Source organism: Sarcophilus harrisii, chromosome 5 (assembly GCF_902635505.1).
Source record: "Sarcophilus harrisii chromosome 5, mSarHar1.11, whole genome shotgun sequence".
Taxonomy (NCBI): domain Eukaryota; kingdom Metazoa; phylum Chordata; class Mammalia; order Dasyuromorphia; family Dasyuridae; genus Sarcophilus; species Sarcophilus harrisii.
Genome location: NC_045430.1, coordinates 229,354,070 through 229,380,166, shown reverse-complemented (window position 1 = coordinate 229,380,166; position 26,097 = coordinate 229,354,070). Strand labels below are relative to the sequence as shown.

General features: G+C 34.7%; 1 protein-coding gene across 2 annotated transcripts in view; it reads right to left on the bottom strand.

The window, feature by feature from the left end:
• The window catches only part of PRTFDC1 (phosphoribosyl transferase domain containing 1), a 94,224-nt gene that overhangs the window by 10,875 nt on the left and 57,252 nt on the right, over window positions 1-26,097 (bottom strand). For both annotated transcript variants that reach the window (XR_004229784.1, XM_031939855.1), the window contains exon 4: window positions 9,094-9,159. Coding sequence is in view for 1 of the 2 variants with exons in the window: in XM_031939855.1 (XP_031795715.1) it covers window positions 9,094-9,159 (66 nt within the window). In the remaining variant the exon portion in view is untranslated. The remainder of the gene's footprint in view (window positions 1-9,093; window positions 9,160-26,097) is intronic.

The window sequence follows — 26,097 nt, the reverse complement described above, 5'->3', positions numbered from 1 at the left end:
TAAAAGATCTTAAGGTTGGAATTACAAATGGAATCCAAAATCATGGAGCAGCAGCTAATGAAAGTTTTCACAAAGTTTGCAAAACAAAACAAAACAAAACATCTAGCAATATATAGCACAAGGTCATGGTTATGTTGAATTTTAATAAAATATCAATATTTTAAAAATTAAAATGACAGATTTTTTTTGTTAATTTGTGGCATTTATGTTTCTGAAATTAAAGTCCAAGCTGCACTAAGATTTTTGGAACACTCCCATATTGTTTTCTTTGTCTTATTTCAATTTGTATCAGTTAACATGTGTTTTCCCAAAGTTCTTTATATAAATTATACTTATTATTGCTTATAGGATAGTAATTTTCTATTGCCTTTATGTATTATAAGTTGTTGTCATTTCTCAATCAGTAGGTACTAGGATGGTTGGACAAGTTCACTGCTTTACCAACAGTGCATTAATGTATCTATCTTTCCACAATCTCTCCAACATTGACTATTTTCATCTTTTATCATCTTTGCCAATTTGCTGATCTTGATTACTGATTCAGAGCATTCTTTCATATGGTATGAGTTTTCAATTCTTCTCTTGAGAAAACTTTTTGTTTTTGTTTTCATATCTTTTGATCACTTGGGAATGATTTTTGGTCTTGTCTATTTAAGTGCCTATATATTTTCCATTATGAGTTTCCATTCCCATTCCATTCCATTATGAGTTTCCAAAGATCATGGACCAACAGCAGATGCTCTCATGCTGAATTCATTTAGAGAATAAAAGACTACTGAGATTTTGTTATTTAGAAAAATAACCAAGATAAATCTATGTAAGTAATGTAGATCGTGCCTTTGGTTTTATCAGAAATTTAGATATAAAAATCCCTAAATATCAAGAGATAGTGAGATTGAAGAGAATTCAATTTAGTATCTTTGATTCAGTATCTTAGAGAAGAAAGTCATACAGATATGTAGAGACCAGATTTAATTGGGAAATTATGGGTAATTAGTATATAACTGATTATCTTTGATGGTAGTGGGAAAAAGTGAAAAAGGTATTCTCTTTATCTTTCCTCCAAGTCTTTAATTTCTTAGTAGTTACTCCATGTTAAATATGTTCACTGCCCTCAAATTATAATGGAATTATAATATACCATTGCAGCTAATTGCCAGGATCTAACTGGTGGTTAGATCCTTCTAACCTTCCTACTCCTGTCCTTTCCAGTTTTCTGATTAAATCAAAAGGAAAGCCATCTATGAATGAGATGGCAAGAGCATTGGATCAGAAATCAGAACAAGTGCGTTCTTGTTTTGGATCTACTTCTCAGTTGGCATGTAAATTTGGACAAGAGACTTAATTTTTCTGAGTCTCATCTACAAAATGGGGACAGTAACACTTACTCTACCTGTCCCACACAGTTGTGAAAATCAGATGACAAAATGCATGTAAATTGTTAAATGCTTTATAAATGGAAGCTATTATTAGCTTTCACATTCCAAGGGGCTTCACATGACTGAGATGAAGTCATAATTTAGCAAGTGATGTGTCTTCATTTTTATTCATTTCCTCCAGTAAATAATGCTAGTAATTCCCTTCATATTTTTTGCTTCTCCTTAACATTTTTCCCCTCCTCAGTCTTAACTACAATCTATTTTCAGTTATTTTTTGAAGTTCATTTCCAAGGCTCCTAATTGTTTTCATTTTTGAATGGACTATATTTTGAAATTCTGTTCAAAACCTACTGTACCTTCTCCCACACTCCCGACCTGATAATATTATGCTTACTGTATCTCAGATTTTGCCAGTAACTGACTGAATCATCTCATCACACCTAGCTCATTTCCTCAGAGAAAACCTAGTAAAATTGCCAGCCCACTGGCTGTAGGCAAAATTTTCTGGGGAACCAAAAATATTCTCTCTGAATTTTTCCTTTTCTTGCTATTTCAGGATCCAGACTCAAACTTTTTACTACAAAGTAAGTATATGTAGATCACAATTGTTTTCCTGAAAATAGGTTATTCAAAAATGTTTGAAGATTTTGAAGAATTTCTTACATTTGATTTTCTTAATTTAATGTACCACTGCTGTACCTCATTCAGCTGGTGTAAAACTGTTTACAATGAGGCTGTCCAGGAGAAAAAAAAACCACTTTTTTTTTTTTTTTGTAGGGGTGAGGAAGGCAATTGGGAATAAGTGACTTGCCCAGAGTCACGTGGCTAATAGGTGTCAGAGTCCAAATTTGAACTCAGGCCCTCCTGACCACTCCACAGCATCACCTAGTTGCCTCTGCTCTCTCTTGAATCCTTTATAACCTTTCCCAAACTCAAATACACTTCCCTAATTTCTCTCTGTGTCTTTGTTTCTCTTTCTCTCCCTCTCTCTCTTTGTCTCTCTCCCTCTCTCCCTCTCTCTCTCTCTCTCTCTCTGTCTCTCTGTCTCTCTGTCTCTTTTGTTGTTCAGAGTTAAGTGACTTGTTCAGAGTCCCATAGATAGTAAGTGTCTGAGCCTGGACACAAACACTTTTAAAGTTTAATCTGCAATATTAACATTTTATCCATCACTTTCTAAAGTCTAGACAATCAATAAAACAATAAATCAAGCCCTGGTTTGCAGCATTTGCCCATTTCTCAAGCTGTAAGTGCTCACACTGAAAGTTTAACAACCAGATTTCCAGAATGGGTTTGAACTTGTTCCAGCATACCCCTGTCTATGACAACCCATTTTAAATATGGTGAGAAAACTCTGGTAGTTAGTCGCACACAAACAGGAAGAACAATTACCATTGGTCAAATTGCTTATAAATACAAAAGATAACTTTAAATATGTATGGTATATTATCATATATTATGTAACATATATATTTATATATAAAAATTATGGAAAAATACAGATCCATATTATGTTTCTGATAAAGACTCAGAATTGTAAGAATTATATCAATAAACATTTATTAAGTATCTATTATGTACCAGGCAATGTGCTAAGTGCTGAGGATAGAAAGAGAGACAAAAGCCCTGGTTCTTGAAGAGCTGAGTGTTTGTGGGGTGTTCCTATCAAGTTCTCAACCTAGTCAGGGAAACAATGAAAAGGAATGATTGAAATAGTTACTAACACTAGGGCCAAAAAAATTTGGCAGATTCAGAAGCTTCATTCTGGCACTGGATTATAAACTTGCTTGAATTAATTAAAAAAAAAAAACCCTAAACCCAAACCTGACATTTTGCTCTTAACCCATACATCTATGCTTTGAGGCAGCCAGATCTATGCATTGCTTTCATGCATTGAGTTTTATCCTTGATTTTCAGAGTTTTTTTTCCCCCCTTAAACATGAACATGCTTTTCTTGCTTTAATGGATGCAATGGTTTTGCAATGTGCTGTAATTATACTCACTCCTAAAAACATACAAATGATTCTCAGGAGCTCATTGTGCAGACAGTGTGAACACATAAAGAAAAATGTTTTTTACCATGGTGAGCTAAAGAGGCCATTTATCTGGATCATTAAAGACTCCATTTCTTCAACAACACTGACCTATTTAAACCCATGACTCAGACAGACTTCCACGTGAGCATCTTTTCCATAGTGTAAGAAAAAAAGCCTTGTACTTTACAGAGCTTTCTTCTTCCTAAATATTTACCCACTTTATTAGAAGCCTCATAAAGGGGATGTATTAGTGCCTTCATATAGTAAGTGTAAGATTTATGATCATAGCATGTCAGAGTTGGGAGGGATCCCAAGGGTCCATGGCCTGGACGAGACTTGTTTTTTCTACCTAAAAAAGAAGATTCTCTTCTATTTAAATTTCCCACATTTTTAAATTTAAAATTTTTGAATTTCAGATTTCAGGAAACTTTTAGTAATTCCCTTCATTTTTTGGGAGGTGGGGGAGGGGAAGAAGCCTTTTCCTATTCTTGGCTGGTTCTCACCATTGGTTCTTTTAGCCACTTATAGGGGCTCACATAGGCTAATCTATTCTTATTTGTAAAGCTGCCTTTTCCATCCTATGAACCTAAGTTAGCCCACATGGTCTAAGCCATCATGAGCCTGAGCAAGATATTTCCATGCTGCCTCCATCATGGGTCTCTTATCAGATGGTGTCTTTATTCCACAGGATGGAAAAGAAGATTCTAGTGAGCCATTTTCTTGGGCATTTTTTATCCCAATCAAAGAAAAATATTGGATTGTCTTCTGTGTGGTCTCCCCCAAATCCATTTACTTTTCCTTTGAAGCTTTCAGTATCACTTTCTCCATCATTTTTATATATTATTATGATAGCCTATGTTGCATTTGGGAAATTGTAAAATTCCTTCAATGATCTCAAACTACTATCTCTCAACATCTATCTTTTTTTAATGACAACATTTTCCTGGTGATTCCTATGAATCATGGAACAATCTCATAAAAATCAAAACTGCAGGTCACTCAAAGGGTATCAGAGGGACTGATAGTGGTTGTATAAATGGGGTTTGACATATTACTAAAGTTGACTTGCACATATGAAGTTGATGCAAAAAACAGCATTAAGGAAATGAATCTTTGGAAAAGGAATGAAGTTAAGATTTAGTTGGTTCATTCAATCAATGTTTATCAAGAACTTTCTATGTGCTAGGAACTGTGCTATGAACCAAGGATATAAAAGAGGCAAAAAAACAGTCCCTGCTCTCAAGTATCTTGCAATCTAATAGGGGATACAACAGGCAACAAATATATACAAAGTAAGCTATATACAAGATATATAGAAAATAATTAGGGGCAGCTAGGTGGTGCAGTGGATAGAGCACCTGCTCTGAAGTCAGGAGGACCTGAGTATAAATCTGGCCTCAGACACTTAACACTTCCTAGCTGTGTGATCCTGGGTAAGTCACTTAACCCTAACTGCCTCAGCAAAATAATAATAATAATTAGCAATGAAATTGGGGTTGGGAAAGGCTTCCTTCAGAAGGAGAGATTTTAGTTGGTACTTAAAGGAAGCCAGGGTGGTCAGCAGACAAAGGCTGGAGGGGGGAGCCTGTTTCTGACATAAGGAGACAACTAGAAAGAAGGCCTGGAAATGAGAGATGGAATGTCTTGTTTGTGGAGCAGCATGTAAGGCTGGAGTTCTGTAAGTCACCCCCAAGTTGGGGAACACTGACATCTAGATCACTATGTGTCTGACTTTTTATTCTTGTCCCTCATGTCTGACTCACCTTTCTAGTCTTGACCTTGGAGTCCCAAGTTTCACCTGAAATCCTGCCTTCCAAAAGATGCCTTTTCCACTTTCTCTTAATACATTTCTCTGAGATTCTCCCATTTACCCAGAGTGTATCTTGCTTGTACATAAGTTTTGAATATTGTCTCCTCTGTTATAATTCAAGCTCCCCAAGGGTAGGGGCAGGGTTTTTTAGGTTTGGGGGTTTTGTTTTTGCTTTTCTTTGTGTCTTCAATGCTCCTGGAGATTTCTGGAACATAGTAAATAATTAACAAATGCTTGTTGACTCAATTTGAGTTGGTACTCTGGGACTAAGGGTGATTGATTGTATAACTGGTATAACACATGCTCTTGTTGCATATCACGTGTCTAATTAATAATCTGATTTGACCTATTAGTGGTGGGGTGATCTCTACATTGGTTTATCTTTGATTTAGGGGGGTGCTGGGTAGACAGATGTATCTGTGCTTTTAAGCTGTAGTATAAACATTTCCTCTCTTGTCCTTTTCAATCCAGTTCTAGACTGGCCTAGATATGTCAATGACTGGGGCATGTGCCAATATGTGCCAATGACCTGGGCAGTGGCAGGGGATAAGTGATGGGATCAGAGGTTCTAGTTAGCTTAAAATGACATTAACAGTGATGGGGTCCACTTGTACTCTTCAAAGAGGGATTTGTTTTGTTTTGAGGAGGAAAACTAATTTGGGAAAATGTGACATCCTCCTAGTAGAAATGAGAGTAAAACAATAGCTTTATGGGATCATGAGATTTTAAATCTGGAAAAGGCTTTTGGGGTCATCCATTCCAATCCTCTTATTTTTCAGGTGAGAATAATGAAACCTTGGGAGGGAAAGTGATTTGACCATTAAGGTATTCAGATCAATTCAACAATTCTTTATTGTTTAGTTTATGCAAAGTATTGTGCTAGGAGTCCAAGGAGAAATGAAATAGTCCCTGCTCTCGATGAACCCTATAGTTTATTAGGAGATATAACATCTACAAATATAAATATAACAAACGAACTGGCATTTATATGCCACTTTAAAGTTTGCAAAGAGTATTATGCATTTTATCTCATATCTGAATTCTCACCACATCCTTGGGAGATATTTTTATTGAGGATACTGAGGCTCAAAGAAGTTAGTTAAGGACTTGCCCAGGATCACACAGATATTTTTTAACCTAATAATGAAGCATCTGGGTGGCACAGTGAATAGAATGCTAGAAGGCCTGAGTTCAAACTCAGACACTTCTTGATGTATGATCCTGTACATGTCATCTAACCTCCTTCTGCCTCAGTTTTCTTATCTCTAAAATGGGGATAATAATGGCATCTACCAGTACTGCATGGTTGTTGTGTACATAAAATGAGATTTTGTAAAGCATTTTGCAAACTTTAAATCACTATATAAATGTTAACTATTATTAATATTGTATCAGTCCATTATAAAAATTTTATTTTATTTTCAGGTTCACATCTTTCATCACTCACTTGGTAGAAGGTGAGAAAAACAAAATCTGTTATAAACATGTATAGCAAGCAAAACAAATTCCCTCAATGGCCACGTCAAAACAAAAAAATCTCAATATACTATGGCAAATTAATTCAGGCTATTCACAAGAAGGTCAGTTACTGAAGCCAAAGTTTAAATACTTTGGTCACATAATGAGAGGATGGGACTCCTTAGAAAAGACCCTGAAATTGGGAAAGATTGAAAGCAAAAGCAAAAGGGGAGGGTGGAGGAATGAGTTGGAGAGTGTCATGGAAGCATGAGCTTGTACAGACTTCAGGAGGTGGAAGACAGAAAGGTCTGGTGGGCATGGAGTTATCAAGAATTGGATGTGACTGAATGACTGAACAATAACAGCTATTGAAAAAGCTCATTGATGTTCCATCATCTGTAAAATGAAGGTGGTTGACTGGATGATCTTTCAGATTCTTTTCTGATTTAAAATCTATGAAAGTAGGAATGCTGATCTTGTAATCAAATTATACTAATGATGAAACTTTCATTTTTGATCCCCATTTCCTAGTGTGCCGACCACACATGATGGAAGCTTAATAAATGTTTGTCGATTGATTAACAGATTAATGCAATTTCTAATTGAGACTTAATTTATGACAGGGAAATAATTTTGGCATTTGGCGATGGGAGGGACTTTGAAGATGCTCTTTTCCAAGGCACTCATTGTTCAGCTAAGGAAAATGAGGCACAATACAAGTGATTTGCTCAAGGTCATTGAGCTAGGAATTAACTTGACCTTGAACTTATGTTCTCTGACTCCAAATTCTTTACTCTGTCCCACATACTATGCTGCTTAGTTCATTCATTTGGGAGATGAAGGAAGAAAGACTAAGCTGTTTTCAATCAAAACCCTTGATGCTTTGTTGTTACTCTAATATTATTATGTATTTTCAAAATATTAAATGTGGCTGCTACTTCTTTCTTCCAGTGGTTATATAACGAGAAAAACCACAAAAATGGAAGATTAAGCCTTGGGTATTAGTCTGATCCATTTTGCTTAGAAAGCTGAAGTTGTTCAAGGATAATGACTACAAGGTATAAGTCAGCCCAGTTTAAAACAAACAAAGACTACATTGCTTCCATTCACAGCAAGCTAGCATTATGGGTCACATTCCTCAGAGACCATCTGCTTTATGGAACAATTCTTCCTTCCTGTTTGTATATTTGTGCTGGAAGCAAAACAGCCTTTTCACTTATTGCTAAGCATAAGAAACCAAAGCAACCAGGTTTGAGACTCCATCTCCAGGCTCAGGGTGGTTCTCCCATGATCTCATGGTTGGCATACCACCCCACCTCATACACATCTGTTTTGTTTTCTGGATTTTTTAAGGGAAGAAGAGAAAGAGAAGAAGTTGGATGATACTCCCCCTCACTCAGCTGACAAGGCAGAGAGCTGGTAACTTTTCTTATATCATCTTAACCCTATGTAGAATTGAATTTTTTGTATTAAGAATAAATGCATTATTAAAGGCTTCAAATGCTTTTTTTTTCCATGTAAGTGAAAACTGAGCAGTTAAGTGGGGCAGTGGATGGAGCTCTGGGCTTGGAATAAGGAAGATTCATCTTCCTGAGATTAAATCTGGCTTCACACATTTACTAGCTGTAAGTCACTTAACCTTGTTTGCCTCAGTTTCCTACTCTGTAAAACGAGCTGGTGAAGGAAATGGCAACTGCTCCATTTTCTCTGCCAAGAAAACCCCAAATGGGGTCATGACTGAAATCATTTAACAGCAATAACAATCTGAAATATGCCTATGGTAAGGTGCTGACAACATAAATAATAGATGAGAATAAAGGGAAATGTCTCCTTTTCCTTTGCTCAGCTAAGGATGTGACTTGAGTACCAGTATCGAAGTGAGAGGACCTAGTTTCAAATCCTTGTTCTGTAACAGTATGATCTCGGGCAGGTCTTATACTTCTCTAAGCCTCAGTTACTTCCTCTATCAATTAGAAGGATTGAAATAAAAGATCTTAAAAGTCCCTAAAACTCTAAATCTATAATCCTACAAACAAAAATAATTCCTTTTGTCAAACTATTTGAATGAAGAGAGGAAAAAAATCTTAGAAAGTCAAAGGTCTGCATCTTATCCTTGAAGTATTCTATAATAAATGCATTATAAAAGTGATACCCTTGCAAACATTCGTATCTCGTTTTACAAGAATTTTTTTTTTTTTTAAACTGGGAAAAGGGTGTGAAATTTAGCTCAATAAACATTTGTGTCCAACCTGAACATTCTGAGCTCAAAATGGTCTGATCAGCCATGCTGGATACACTGTAACTTGACTCTAACATAGTGATTTCATTTTGGTCCTCTTAAAGAACAAAGGACAGCAGCCAATCAACTTTTCTATAACACCAGTATTCAGAGAGACAAGTTAAATGGACATACCTTGCCAGCTAGTTTAGAAAGATCATCGCCTCCGCTTATCTGCATATCACCCATGGATTGGTCATTCTTTAAAAAAAAAAAGAAAAGAAAGAAAAAATATTTAAATTAACAAGAAACACCATTTTTGGGGGTTATAAGTTAATGATGAGTCATGAAGGAGTAAGAAGAGTTGATCCTCCATAGTTCTAAAAAGGTAGAAATCTTCATTTTCCATCAATTGGCTTGGCTCCATGAACATCAGATCACCTCAAGAAAAAGCTCATCCCCTGAAATCTCATTACCATCTAGATTGACTCAGTTTTTGACATTTTAAGATCTTCTAGTTCCTTCAGTCCCCTCTGACTGAAAGGTTGGAGGGAGAATTAATAAACTCCTCTCAAAACTTTCCTTTATAGAGGACTTGGAACTTTCCAGGTAATGTCTTTTTCTATCAGTGCCTTTACTCAGTTACCATTCCAAGAACATTATTGTGCTCCTGGCCAGGTCCCCTTTGATGACCTTCTCTTTTCATCTTTCTTTTGTATATTATCTTTCTCCATTAGATGGTAAGCTCCTTGAGGGCAGGAGCTGTCTTTTTCTTAGTTGTATTCCCTAATGCTTAGCACAGTGCTTGGAACATAGCAGACTTTTAATTAATGTTTATTGAATTGAAATTTTATAGAGATAAGACATGTCTTCCTTTTGATGCAATAAATTTGGCTACTATTTTAAAGAGCAAAGATTTTATTTGGAATCTTTTTGGAATATAATAAATTTGGAATAAGGGTTCCAGGGATGTATTTTGGGGTTTCTGAATTTTTTTAATTGATAAATATATTTCAATATAAATGGTTTCCTTTGTAATTCTATGTATTTCATTTTATACATTTAAAAACATGATTTTGAGAAATGGTCTATAAGCTTCCCCAGACTGCTAAAGAGGTTCATGACACAATAAAGATCAAGAACTTGTGAAAGGAGGCAGCATGTAGGTGTAGGCAAGGTGAGAACAGGAACAGACATACACTAAGTTTGGAGAGAAAGGGCTGTGAGGGTATCCCAAGTCTATTCTGGAGCCCTCAAGAAGCGGTTTTTTTTTCTCAATAGAATTTTATTTTTCCAAATACATGTAAAGATAGTTTTAAAAATTCCTTTTTTATAAGACTTTGTGTTCCAAATTTTTCTCAAGACAGCAAGCAATCTGATACAGGTTAAATATGTGCAAATCTTTAAAACATATTTCCATATTTATTATGTTGTGCAAGAAAAATCAGACCAAAAGGAAAAAACCATAAGAAAGAAAAAGTAAACAAACAAAAAAAGGTAAAAATATGTTTTGATTCACATTTAGTCTCCATAGTTTCCTCTCTGGAGGCAGATGGCATTTTCTATCCCAAGTCTATTGGAATTGCCAAGAAACATTTGTTAAGCAATTATTATATTCCAGGCACTGTGTTAAGTTCTGGGAATACAAAATAAAGGTAAATATGTAAGAATCTTTGCTCTCAGAGACATTCCATTCTTTTTGCAGGAGATAACATGTAAATAAACAGGCACATGCTAAATACATAGAATAAAGGAAGATAACTTCAGAAGGAGAAATTCACTTTGGTCAGAAGGACAAATGGAAGAGTTGGAATTCAAATCTGTCTTCATACAATTACTAGTTGTGTGATCCTGGGTAAGTCACTTAACCCCTATTTGCCTCAGTCCCTTATCTATAAAATGGGGACACATTTTAAACAGAAATGGCAAATCACTCCAGTATCCTTGCTAAAAAAAAAAAAATTCCTATGAAAGTAACAACAGCACTCACCCTGAAAACTTGTTATTGTATGCTCTAATGAGTGATGGGAGTTGGGGTTTGAGCTAGGGTTGAAGTTTATAGTTCAGAGGAAAGATCCCTAGATTTGGAATCATATGACCTTACCAGTTTTTCTGATAACTGCGCCTTGTGTGACCTTGGACAAATCACCTAACTTATATGGGCCCACTTCATCTTTAAAATGAACTAAATTGAACTAAGTTTGAACTAAAATAACTCTAAGGTCCATTCAAAGTCCATGTCTATTTTCTAGTTGGGAGGATAAAAACAATGAGAGAGTTTTAGGGGAAGAGAACATATAGGCAATAAAAACCAAAGTAAGTTATATAGATTTAGTGAAATGTTCAAGGAAGTCACAAAATTTAGTCATATGTCCAAAGGGATACTGAACAAAACTCACACAAATCATACAGTAATGAGACACTGGCAGTGGTCATTTTTCACATATTAGACTGTACACTTCGATAAAAATTTCAAAAAATAAGAACCATAAACAAAGAAAATCTGTAAATATTCTGTCCCTTTAAAGATCTAGCAAAGCAAAAGGAAACAAACAAAAACAGCACTCTCTAAATCATAACTTGTTTCCAAAATGACAGGAATTTGCATCAAATCCAAACACACAAGCAGCTCCTCAAGCTCTCTGTCTCTAAAGACAAATTAATTTGCTGTTTTACCTCACACAATTCTAGACTGTTCTCAGAGTAATTTTTTCACCATGTTTATACTGTCAAATACTTTTTTTAAAAAGGGGAGCTAATCACTTTGTTATGTTAATGGACAAACTAATCTACTCCTAACCAAAATGGTATCATCTAATTGAGCTCATCCTTCTTCCCCCTTTATCTTTAGCCTTTGCTAATATTCTCTACAGTTTCTAATTCAGAAGTCAATATATGTAAAACATTGTGATTGGAGGGTTCCTACTAATTCGGATGTCTCTTGGAGATTTTTTTTTTTTTTTGCCAAAACTAGAGTATGTTGAGTTAGCTTTTCTGATTTTTTTCAGGAGACAGAAGAAAAATGTAGAAGGAAAAAGAACTAATTGCCCAAATAGAAATTATTAGAAATTAGGAGCAAATGAACATATTAACTTAGAATTTTTAATAAATAAAAGGGGTGGGGAAGGGAACTTCAGACAAAGTCTGACGACATTATTAAGGGGAGTTGATTTTTTTTAAAAAAATTCAAATACACAGTGGATAGAGCACTGACCCTAAAGTCAGAAGGACCTGAATTTAAAACTGGCCTCAGATACTGGATACTTTCTTGGTGTGTATCCCTAAGCAAGTCACTTAACCCCAGTTGTGCTTCTCCCCCCTCCCCCCATTCAAATAAGAGATACATAGGCTCCCATACTCAGTTATTGGGAAAATCATAGGGAAAGTCACCTCAAGCAGATAAGAGAATCCCAGGGGAAAAAGTTTTGACAACCCAGTTACAAATGATTGTAATGTGGAAGGAAAAAGATAAGTATCTTAAGGAGATGTAAAATGACAGCCCCAGGAGCATCCTGATAAGGTTAGATTTTTAAAGGACAGGTAAAGGAATCGAATTGTGGACACTTAAATGAACATTATTATTAATTTTTTTTAAAGTAGCATAGTCCTTAAGAGTTGGGAAGGGTAACATCTAATATTAGCTGAAATTTGTTATAATGCTAAAAAAAACCCAAGGACCTTAAAAAGTAATATGATTTAGGACAAAAAAAGGAGGAACAAGAAAGAAATAGAATTGCTATTTGGGGGGCCTGTAAGGTAATAATGGATGACAGAGAAAAGACAATGATTTAATGCTTATTTTTCTTCTGTTTCCATCACCAAGGAGATTGATCTTTAGACTCAAGAGGATTAACCAAAAATGACTAAGAGGGAACTCTATCCCAGTATAAATAAGGTGAAATGGCAAAGGAATGTCTCAGTTAATTCAAGTCAATGCGCCTAGAAGAATTTCATCCCAGGGAACTAAAAGAACTTGTGGAAGCCATTGCTGGATCGCCGTCAATAATGTGAGAAATTCAAGAGACTGCAAGTGCCACCGAACTAGAAATGTGGGAGCAATGTCCGGAGCTTTCAAAAGAGAAAAAGGTAGATTGTCTAACTATAGACTTATGAATTTTACTTTAATTCATGGGGGTAAAAATAACTGCATCTGTTCTTAAAAGAGTGATTTTAGAATATTTAAGGAAGAGAAGAATAATAGCTGCTGACAAGAATTATAGGCATGTTATGAGCTTAATTCATGAATAATTCAAACTCAGAGAAAGTAGAGGTAAAAACAAATAAAGACTTTAAGAAAAAATCCAAGAAGAAATGTGAAATTAAAATCAAATACTAATGGAGACACGAAGAGAAAATAGTTCAAAGTTTACTATGGAACTTTTGTATAAGCTCTTCCTAGTTTAATAGGGAGCCTCATTGTGGGCCATGTGAACAAATATGCTTGGGCTGGTCCCAAACATCCATGCTGCTTGTAACATTATGTCCCAGACTCAGAAGACTGAGGCAGGCTATCTATATCACACCTAATAACTGAACATAGGGATTCACTAGACTTGGAATCAAGAAAGCCTAAAATACTTATGAACTGTAAGACTCTGGGTAAATCCCTTAACCTCTCACTTTCAATTTTCTCATCTGTAAAATGAGTGTAATAATGTTATTGTGAGGGACACATGAAATAGAAATACACACAGTACACATATATATGTATATGCATATATTTTATACTATATAAATATTCCACATGTCTTGGTGCATATTTTTATGTACACATTTTTTTAATATTCTTATATACAGATACATATATAGGCAGCAGAGCAAATAGAACATCAGGTCTAGAGTCAGGAGGAGTCATCTTTCTGAGTTCAAATCTAGATATATGACTATGGGCAAGTCACTTCACCCCGTTTTCCTCTGTTTTCTTATCTGTAAAATGAGCTGGAGAAGGAAATGACAAACAATCTTTGCCAAGAAAACCCCAAGTGGGATCACAAAGAGCTGGACACAACTAAAAATGCCTAAAAGAAATTCAATAAAGGTCCAAAAGAGCAGATAATGGAACTAAACTCCTGCCTCATGATACAAAGGCATACAGGTACAAAATATTATGTACAAGGTCAGATTTAATTACTTTATCCCTATATCTGCTGTTTTTGTCTAATTGTTTTTCTTTATCCCACATCAAGAGTGCCACAGTATTGATTTTAATGTAAAGAAAAAAGGCATTAATAAAGCATATTTTTAAAAAGTATAAATTAATCCCATTTTTAAAAAAGTCTAATGAATAAACTAAACTAATGGATAAGGGAAATGTTTTAGATATGGTATAATTAGGAAGGCATTTGAACAAGTTTCTTCCCATATCCTTAAGGACTAAAAAACAGGATAACCAGGTAATAATTAAAACTGGAAGACTGATCAGACTTAAGAGATAGATAGGTAATGACCTAGAGGGAGCTCTGTAATGGAATATCACAGAACTTTTTCCTAGCCCCTGTACGATTCAACTTTTTTTTTTCTTTTTGCTGAGGCAATTGGGGTTAAGTGACTTGCCCAGGTCACACAGCTAGGAAGTATCTGAGACCAGATTTGAACTCAGATCCTCCTGACTTCAGGGCTGGTGCTCTATCTACTGCGCTACTTAGCTGCCTCACAATTCAACTTTTTAATAGTCAATTGAATAAAGACAAGATAGCCTACTTAGCAGATTTTCAATGTCATGAAATTGGGAGGTAGGGATAATTCTTTAAATGATATAAACAGAATTCACAAAGATCTAGCCTTCCTGGAACAATGGGTCAAATCTATTACTATAATACTGAATTAAGGATAAAGGCTTACATTTTAGTTTGAAAAGCTGGATAAATACAGTAAAAGAATGATATTAGTTCATGGATGTAGGGGGAAATTTAAAAACCAGTGGATTTTTAGTTCAATAAGAGTCAAGTGTGATGTGATTACCCAAAAAGATAATGCCAGAATATGGTATATTATTAAAAGATTAGTACCATGAATGGGTAAAATGAATATCCTCTCTTCCCCCCAACCTCTCATTCTACTTCTTGGTCGCAGAACATACTAAGTATTGTGTTTAGTACAAAATGTTACTTTGTAAGTTGAAATGTGTTGGAGGGGGGGTTTTACCAGAATAGTGAAGGATACCATACTATTCTATTTGAAGATCAGATAAAGAAAATGAGAATTTTTAGCCAAGTAAGAGGAAAACTTAGTTTCCTTTCCTTCCTTAGGGAAATGGGGATTGGTCAATGTCTTTAGATATTTCAAAGATTTGCATTTGGAAGAAGGATCAGCCTGGTTTTATAACCAGATGTCAAGGGAAGAAGTAGGATCAATGAGCAGAAGTTAAATGACATTATATTACTGTTCAATATGGGTTAAAACTGCACTAAAACTTTTGTTTTATATAAGGAAAGCTTCCTAAATAGTTAAGAATTAAATAAATGAAATAAACTACCTTGGAAAATGATGAATTATTTATCATTGAAGATTTTCAGGTAGGAAGGTGCTTGATGATCAAATGTGAAGTGGGATGTAGAAATAATTTACTTCTTAGGGTCAAATGGTATCAGAGTTCTTACTAAGGTTTTATGGTTCTATCATACTTACAACCTCTGAAATATCCCAATTTCAGCAAAGATCAAAAAGAAAAACATTCTTAAGTATAATTAAATGTCCTGTCACTTCAATGCTTTGATCTCTATTTTTAAAAAACTGTAATTGCCTGCATGTTTTTCTTTGACCTCAGGCCATTTTTAAGGCTTCTTATAAATCTGTTGTAGCTTGTATTCAGCTGCTATTAGAATATAATGTATTGATTTCCTGTTTAATAGCTCTATTTACTTTAAGTACTGCATATCCCCCAAGTTACTCTTATTTTCTTGGAGTCTAAACCATCTCTTCTGCAGTCTGCAATTCTCAAGGAACTGACATTCTGATAGAGAAACTCAGGACAAAGAGATCACAAAAATAAACATAAATGATAAAGGGAGACACAGACAAGACTAATTGAACTCACATAGAGACAGAGATGGAATCACTGGACAGATGGGAAGGATGGATTCATTACAGCTAAATAAACTTTTATAAATTACCTCCCGGACACTGCCTATGTGACCCTGAGCAAGTCACTTAAACCTGTTTGCCACAGTATACTCATGTATAAAATTAGGTAGAGAAATAAATGGCAAAAATGCTCCAATATCTTTACCAAGAAAGCCCCAAATGAGGTCATGAAGAGCCAGACAAAACTGAACAACAAAGACTTACAAGGTACTGTGCTTGGGAGGTAGAGAGCAGATTTAGATAAGAAAAAGTATCTGACTTTATGGAGTTTGTAGCAGAGTAGGACAACATGACAGATATATAAAAGATTCTAATATATGATAAATACACGAAGTCTAAAGTGAAGAAAGGAAAATTGACTAAGGAATCAGGGAAGACAATGGAGGAGTTGGTATTGGACACAACTTTGAAGGACAGGTAGGATTTTAGTAGTCAGTCAGTAAATATTTATTAAGGATCTACTTACATGTCAAACACTGTATGCTAAGAGCTGGGGAATACAAATAAAGGCAAAAGACAGCCCTTACTCAACAGATAGAAAAGGTAAGGAAGAAGACCATTCTAGGTATAGAAATAGCATGAGAAAAGAAGGAATGTAGTTCACTTTGACTGGAGTATAGATTACATGAGTGAGAGCAGAAGAGCTAAGACTAGATAGGTAGAGTATTTCCAGATTATAACTGATCTTGAATGCCTTTCTCAGGAGTTTGAAAATTAAGGACAAAGCAGTGATACAACTTATCTGATGAATAGTGGAGGATCTCCTTTCTGTACAAATTAAGAATCTCAGTACTAATTTGATAGTATAGCATCATGGATCACAGGATTTAAGACTCAAATGAGTTCTTAGAAGTCTTCTGTATAGTCAAGCCATACTCAAAGATCTCCCTTATAAAATTTACCAGATAACTGGCAATGCAGGAGATGTTGGGGGAAGGAAGGAGAGAGAACCCACTATCTCTTGAATCAGCTCATTTTACTTTTGAATAAATAGTTCTAATTATTAGTATGTTTTCTCTTGCTCTGAGCAAAGTCCCTGCCTTCATGGAGTCCACAATCACTGTATGGAGTGAATAAGACACAATTTTTGGAGTCAGGAAGATCTAAATCCAAATTCTACCTGGAACAGGCATGCCACCCCAGGCAAGAAATTCAACCTCTTTCAGATTCAATGTCCTTGTCTGTGAAATGGGAATAACATCACTTATATCCAGGGTTGTTTGGAGGAGCAGAGATAACGTATGTAAAGTACTTTACAAACCTTAAAGTGTTATAAAAATGCTAGCTAGTATATTGGATAAGGGTCCTGTCTTGGACTCAGAGCAGATTTCAAGTCCTGACTGTATATATTTAGCAGATCTCTTAACCACACACACACACACACACACAGTGTCCCAGATAATTCTGAGTTACAGATGAGTTGCTGATCAGCATCAACAAAGGAAGTCTCTATTTAGGGAGCTCCCTACCCAGATGAAATCACATAGACAAAAAGATATAAATATAAATAGTTATAATTTATAATAATACATATGTGCATACACACAAATGTATGTGTGTACATAGCATATTGCCACACATATACGAAATTTTGCTTTGTACTTCTGTGATGTTTATAGTGATTCCATTCTGAACTTCTATAATGTATGCGTATGTGTTTTTGTACATATATATGTATATACACACACACATATATATATGCACACACTCAATTTATACACATTACAAAGGTACAAAGCCCATTTTCCTATGGATTCCAAAGGGAAAGGTTATTTATCATAGTTTTTTATACTTTTTTATTAAAGTTTTTTATTTTCCAGAACATATGCATGGATAATTCTTTGATATTAATCCTTACAAAACCTTGTGTTCCAATTTTTCTCCCTCATCCTCTACCCTCTCCTCTAGATGGCAAGTAGTCCAGTGTATGTTAAACATGGTAGAAATATATATCATAGTTTTTTAATTTAAAATTTCTTTAAATTAAAAAAGGAACCATTCTTTCTTCATCTTTAAAATTTACATGAAAAATACATGCTTGTTACCTACAATTTAAATTTAAAAATACAAATACAAAATGTCAAGATCAAGACTTTCACAGATTTAATACAATATGTTTGCTATAGTTACACAAAAGAAAGATAAAGTTTCATAGACAAACTAATATTTTAACTGGAAAATAAATGTTAACATAGTATATAGGAAGTGTGAGTTTGTTTGTTGGTCACATACAGCAGGTATTTCCTGCCTTTGGTATATCTGGCTGTTTAACTTTTGACACAACTTTCTGTAAGACAGAATGGCTTTCTTAATGACAGTGATGTATTAAGCCATTGTGAACAGGGCACTCTCTATCCCCCCTCCAATACCTCCTAGGCCCTGGGTGACTAACAGTAATCTCTACTCTCTTATCCTCATGAGAAATGCAGAAGAATAAGGTCAGGCAAAGGGAGCAGTGATGCCAGGGGGCTGGGTACAGCTGTAGGTCAATAGCAAAAAATGAAGGGGCACGGAAAAATGAAAAGATACATCAGGCTACACACATGGTCTGTTGGTGCAATTATAGGTGCAAGGAAAAAAGGAAAGTCAGGTGAAAAACAAATAAAGAGACTGCTTTTTACTTCAACTTTATTTGGAATCTTGTAGCAGGATATCCTTCTGTTCAGACCTTGGGATGGGACTGTTATTTTGGTTTAGGTTGTGTTTGAAAAGTGCAAACAAATTGGATTCTTTCAGTATATATGTGTGATTGACCTGAAAAGGTTTCAGTAAGACAGTCTGCTGCATCTTAGTGTGAATGACGCCCCAAATGATTTCCTGGAACATTTTTTCCCTCCATAAAAAAAAAAAAATTATTATATTTTATTTTAACAATGATTTAAAAAATTCTGAATTCCAAGTTGCTTCCTTCCACTAATCCTTCCCCCACCCATTAAGAAGGCAAACAAATATGATATCAATTATAAATGTGAAATCATGCAAAACATATTTCCACATTAGCCATGGTGTTAAAAAAATGAGAAAAAGTGAAAAAAGTGTGCATAAATCTGTACTCAGAGTTCTTCAGTTCTCTCTCTGGGTTTAGGGAATATTTTTTCTTTGTGAATCCTTTCAAATTGTCTTGGATCATTATATTGATTAGCTAAGTTGATTATCACCATAATACTGCTGTTACTGTGTACATGCTCTCTTTGTACTGCTTCATTTTGAATCAGTTCATAGAAGTCTTCCCAGGTTTTTCTGAAATCATTCCCTTCATCATTTCTTATAGCATTATAATCATATACCACAACTTGTTCAACTATTCCCCAATGGCTGGGCACTCCATCCATTTCTGATTCTTTGTCACTACAAGAAGAGCTGCTGTAAATATTTTTTCTAAATATAAATCCTTTCCCTTTTCATTGATCTTTTTTAGATAAAGACCTAGTAATGATATTACTAAGTCAAGGAGTATGCACAGTTTTATAACCTTTCAGACAGTTCTAAATTGTGTTCCAGAATGGTTGAATCAGTTCACAACTCTACTAACAAGGACATTAATGTCCCTATTTTGTCCAAAATTCCTCCAATATTTTATCTATCATATCAGATAATCTAATAAGATGAGGTGGTACCTCAGAATTGTTGTAATTTGCATTTCTCTAATCAGCAGTGATTTAAAACACTTTTTCACATGACTATAGATGACTTTGATTTCTTTTTCTGAAAATTGCCTATTCATATACTTTGACCATGTATCATTTGGGGAGTGACTCTAATTTTTATAAATTTTGAATCAGTTCCCTGAATATTGAGAAATGAGGCCTTTATCAAAGAAATTCAATCCTCCATTTCCTACTTTCCTTTTAATTTTGGTTCCACTGGTTTAATTTATGCAAAAACTTTTTAGTGTCATATAGTCAAATTATTCATTTTACTTCCTGTGATGCTCTATATCTCACTGTTAACTTAAAAAAAGTTAAAGTATATTTCTTCTTCCAATGAAGGTGTATGACTGTAATTAAGATTACCACCATGCTACAGTGGGAAAAGCACTGAAATTGCAGTTATAAGAGTCTGAATATGAATACTTTTGTTATTTACTGCTAACTTGATTTTTGGACAATCACTCAAGCCCTCTTGGCTCCAGCTGCAATTGAGATTAAAATAAGGGCATTGGACTAGATGATCTTTTGGGGATATTTCTGGCTCTAGAGTTCGAAGTATATGAAAGTGCTCAGATAGTCAACTTTTCATTTTCTATAGTTATGGGAGAAGAGCAATAAAGTATTGAGAGCTAGCCACAAGATAATGGGAAGAATTCTGATTGAGAAGACACCTAGGGTTATATCCTAGATCTGGTGGTCCTATCAGTTGTGTGTAAATTAACTGAGAAAAAATATATCAAATTTATTGACATACAATAAACTTAACAGTTAAAAAAATCCCTTTTCATATGTAACATGTTCCTTAGCTACATTCACTTGTTTTCATGATTTGAAACTGAATTCACAAAATTAATACATTTTCTTTCATTTTTCATGAAACTACTCATCACATTCTCTATTAAGCTTTTGACAAAGTCCACTTTTCCAAATCTAACCTTAATTATAGCCCTTAAGTTTTCACTAAGGTTTAAATCATGTGAGGCTCCAGGCTACTCATAAGTATATTTATCCTTATTCATTGAATATATTTCTTATCTATCATGATTTGTGGTAAAAATATAAGGTTATATTACAATATTCCACCTTCATTTGGGAATTTTTCCAATTCTGGAGCAATTCTGTTTCTCAATATATCAATATATTTACCAGATGTCATCATTTCCTTAATACATTTATCAATGTCATAATTCCCCCAATATGGGCAAGACTCCCAGGCCCATTTGAAGTAAAAAAAAAAGTACAAAAAGCAAAACCCCAAAAAACTCCAACTTTTTTGGAGTAGTTATTTTATAGACAAGTGAAGATTCTCAGATCTTATAGATTAATCTGGACTACTAATGATAACAGTTTTGGTACTTGAATGAGAAATAAGTTTCATCAGTAAAAAATATCCCTACTACTACCCTCAGTTTTTAGTACTTGTTTTTTTATTGTCTTGCCTTTGACAATAATATTTTTTTCTTCATAACAATGGTTTTCTTCCTCCCTCCCTCCCTCCCTCCCTTTCTTTTTTTCTTTCTTCCTTCCTCCCTCTTTCCCTTTCTTCATCCCTTCCTCCCTCCTTCCCTTCCCTTCCTTCCTTCCTCTTTCCTTCCAAATTCATAATGCCCATATCACTCTGTAGAGGAGTCAATAGTAACTCCTCTAGTTTCCAGATCTCTCTGAGAATCTTTGTTGGTTTCCTGATAATTAATTGGCTTTTCACAGTAATAGTTTGTCAGTTTTGAATTTTCAACCATATTTTCTTTTGGTTTGGGAGTGATTGTTTTATTGTGGGCTTGAATATCCTTGAAATGTATGAATTCCCTACATATCAATAGTTTAATTCAAATACAACTTTTTTCATGACCTTGGGCAAGCTGCTAAATGAGTCCCTTTGAGCCTCATTTTGTGGATTGTAAAATGGAGAAAAAAAATACTTACACTATTTAGCTCAAAGGGTCATTGTGTGGCAGGTATTTTATAACTTTTTGAGAACTACAGAAATGAAGACTATTAAACTAGGATCATTTCACTTTATCTTAAAAACATGTCTTTGTACTTATAGCTGCTTGGTATTCTGGAAATTTATAAAACTTTAAAAGATACTAATAAAACCATTATAAATCTGGCTAAGAAGAAACTGGAAAACTTTTCCAGCTTCCTGTTTGCCCAGAATGCTTACTTGTTTCCTATTCTGTGTGGAGAGTGTCACCTCTCAGCTCAATGCAAAATACTGCTCTAATTTTTCTGAGATGTGGGGTAAGGAGAAGGGTAGAAATAATTAAATGTTTTAAATTTAAGAGACTTCCTCTTAGGTAATTTGGAGTAAAAATAAAAGATAATGAACTGTGTCAATGTATGACTTTAGGTCTTTCTTTAATTAGTTATGTAATAAGAATTTAAAGTAAGATTTCCATGAATAATCAAAAACGAATATAAGATATAAGGCACCTATCTACATGTATAATAGAAGTATCTACACAGTGGGGCATAGTGGAAAAACGGGTGGGGGCCCAGTTTCAAAACTGAGCTTTGAGGGATGCCAATAGCTGTGGGACTATGAGCAACATTTAGACTCAGTTTCCTCAGCTGTAAAAATATTTGGAAATATACTATTTAACTCACAGTATTGTGAGAAAAGTGTCTTGTAAATCCGAAGATATTGATAAGGGAGTTCTTATTATTTGAAAAAGTAATTAAGATTTGCCAAGACCCTATACAATTGATGGGGGACAGATATTACCTTATTTTTGCTAAATATTTTGTCACTGGAATAAAATCCACAATTTTGCTTTACTTAATTGAACTACAATGAATCAATCAGACATTCTGGTGACCCTTGCTTTTCTGTAGAGCTATATGACTTTGGTCAAATCACATCCTTTTTGGACCTCAGTTATTTCCTATTTGTGTGAGTCTGAATGGGCTTTTTCATCTTTCAAGGTTTCAGTTTCCTCATTTGAAATATGAAGGAATTGGTGCAGAGGACTGCTGAATCCCAACTAATGCAAGCATTCTTTGAATTTGAGTCTGTTGCAATAACCCACTTTTTTATTACACCAAAAAGCATCACAACATAGCACTCTGAGAAGCTTGAATTCTAGAGCTGGAAGAGCAGCCCAGAAAGATGAGTTAATTCATATAGGATCACACAGGTAGCAAGTGACAAAGGCAGAGTTTGAACCTAGGACTTCTAGTTCAGGGTTTCTTAAACTATAGGTTGAGACCCGATTTTGGGATAATTTTTACATGAACTCCAAAGAAATAAATGACAAAAATATGAGTATCATATACTCAAATTTATTAATTATAGCACTTTTTTGTAGTGGCAAAGAATTTGAAACAAACTATTAATCAACAGTATCAGTAGCTTCAAACTCAAATAGAAACTGGGTACTAAGCCATACATACAGATTCCCTATATAATGTATATTAACTTAGAAAACCACAAATTATCATCATGTATTTTTTTTGCATTTTTATTTATTTTGTTAAATATTTCAGTTACATTTTAAATTTGGTTGGGTGGCACTAAGTGGTGTTGAGTAGTCCTGCAACTCCCACCTACATTTGCCATCTCTGAACTATAAATTATATACATGTATCCATACAACATACATGCATATATGAGTATGTGTATGTATATATATACATATATGTATCTCCATACACATATTTATATATGTGTATATATCTGATAAATGGATATAGTGAATATTGAGTTGTCAAAAATGATAAATAAAGACTTCAGAAAAGCATGAGAAAAACTGTATAAACTGATATAGCTTACAGTAAGCAGAACCAGGAAAGCAATATACATACAGTATAAATGGCAAGAACAAAAACATAAAATTGAATATTGTATAATTATAATGAATATTCTTAGTCCAAAAGAAGATAAAAAAGAACCTCTCTTTTCTTTGCAGAGGTGAGAAACTATAAATATGGAACACTGTACCTATCCAATTCCATGAAGGTGTTGTTTAATTTTGCTTGCCTGCTTCCTACCCCCACCCTCCTTTTATAATTATTTTTTTTCTAAAGGATGATACACTGGTAGGGAAGGGGAAAGATATATTTGGAAAAAAGATAATATAAACACAAAAGATACAACATAATTAAAAATAATAGTAAAAAGAAAGTGATGAATTAGTGACAAAAGTGACAAGATCAACAAAAAACAAGTAAGTAAAATAACTTTGCCTCAGTTTCCTCATCTGTAAAATGGGGTGTGGAAAGGATGGATAATATTATATCTGAGGTCTCTTCTCGATCTAATTCAATGATCTTAATTCTTGGCATTATTAATCAGATTTCTTAGTTATAACACATAGCTGAACAGAAAAGGAGCCATTCATGTGAAAAACCAGGAAAAAGAAAGGAAAAAAATATGCAGAAGTAAAAATTTTCTACAAAGTATTTCATTTGCTGTATTGAATTTCAGATTTATATTTTTATCTAAAGGCCCTCAATAAATTATTATGAGTAATATTCAAAGAGGTTAGAAATTAGAATGATTCTAAAGTCACCTTTATTTATCTTTTTAAAATTTCATTATTTATTTTAAATATTCTTTTCTTTTAAAATTTTAAGTTTCAAATTCTCTTTCTTCCTCCCACACTTTGAGAAGTCAATTTCAGTTATATATATGAAATCATACAAAACATATTACCATATTAGCTAAGATCTCCTGGTTCTGCTTGCATCACTTTGCATCAGCTCATATAGATCTTGCCATGTTTATCTAAAAATCATTCTTTTATCATTTTTGATATCCATCACAATCATATGCCACTGTTTGTTCAGTCTTTCCCAAATGATGAATATACCTTCACTTTCCAATCCTTTGTCACCAAAACAGCTGCTCTAAATATTTTTAAACATATAGATCCTTTTACTTTATCTCTTTGGGGTACAGACCTAATACTGGTATTGCTAGATCAAAAAGTTTTGCACAGTTTACAGCCCTTTGGACATTCCAAATTGATTTTCAGAATGTTTGGTCCAATAAACTCTACCAGCAGTTTATTAGTTTTTCCCTCATCCCTTCCATCATTTGCCATTTTAAATGGGTATGAGGTAGTATCTTATAGTTGTTCTTAATTTGTCTCTCCTTAATTGATAGTGATATAGAGCACTTTTTCATAAGCTCTCCTAGTCTGCTCTCTGTTCTTTACTCAGGAAGGGCTCCTTCTCCCATGCAGCCACACAGACTAGTATTCCTCTTGGCCTTGGAACTGTGATCGGGATCCCTGCTCTCCTGGGAGTGCTTGTCCCTTTTGGTCTTGGAACTGCTACTGGGCCGCTGTTCTATTGTGATTGATGAGAAGTACTCCTTTTTGCTCAACCCTAGAAGAATGGCCCAGACATCTCTGTGCTCAAGGCGCCCAAAGATGCTGCTGCTATTGCTGTTTCAACTGCCTCCAAGGCCCACCTCTGGTTCAACTGCTCCTTTGGACCCGGTCCCACCCCCATGTCACAGATCTCTCCCCTATTGATCTTTTAAGTTATTTTAAGCTGGAAAAATATCTCACTCTGATCTTATGGTTCTGCTGCTCCAAAATATGATTTGAGGAGTTATTTTAAAGTTGTTTGGAGGGGGAATCTTAGCAGAATTAGGCAGGGTTGCTGACAATGTTCCACCATCTTGGCTCTGAAAGTCACCTTTACTTTTTCCAAATAAGAAAGGATACTTTATTTGATGTAGGAATGTTGATTGGCAGGAGAGGGTTGCCAATTCTTTCTAGATTAAGTCATGTCTTCAGAACTGGGTGGGGCAATGAGTTATTATATTTTCTCTTCTCTGGAGGCCAGGACTTGGAAGTAACTGAAGACTCCATGTGAAATGAGTTGGGTGGTCTCAGGAAAATTTCTTGTAAATAGTATTGCTCATCTAAAAGTAGCAGAAAACAATGCACATCTGTCTGTTCAGATTATACAAACAGAATCTGGTCTCCATTAATGTGCCTATTATTCTTTAATAAATAATTCTTTAATTGTAGTATAAAGGAAGCTCAGGGACCCTAGAGGAAATGAGATACTGCAGCCTCAGATAGACATTGTAAGGCTCAAAGAAAATAGAGAGATAACTGGATCATAGCTTTGAAGTTGAAAGGGATTTTAGAGATCATATGAGACTAATCTCAATTTATAGAGAAGAAAACTGGGGCACGGAGAGGCAAAGGCTTGTCCATGATCATCTGCGAGGGGGATTTTAACTAAGGCCCTCTGACTCTAAAGCTAAGAGCTCTCTTTCCAATACAGGCACCCACTCACTCACTATAATAATTATCCATTGGAAGTAAACCAGCATTACACCTGATTTAGCAACTCACAATTCTTTCTTCAAAAAGTCAAATTAACAAACATTCATTAAGTGTTTCCTATGTGCCAGATACTCTATATACAAAGCTAAACAACCAGAAGTTATCTTACTATTCAAAATGAGAGGCTAGTTAAGAGTCTTTTATACTCGGATTACTGA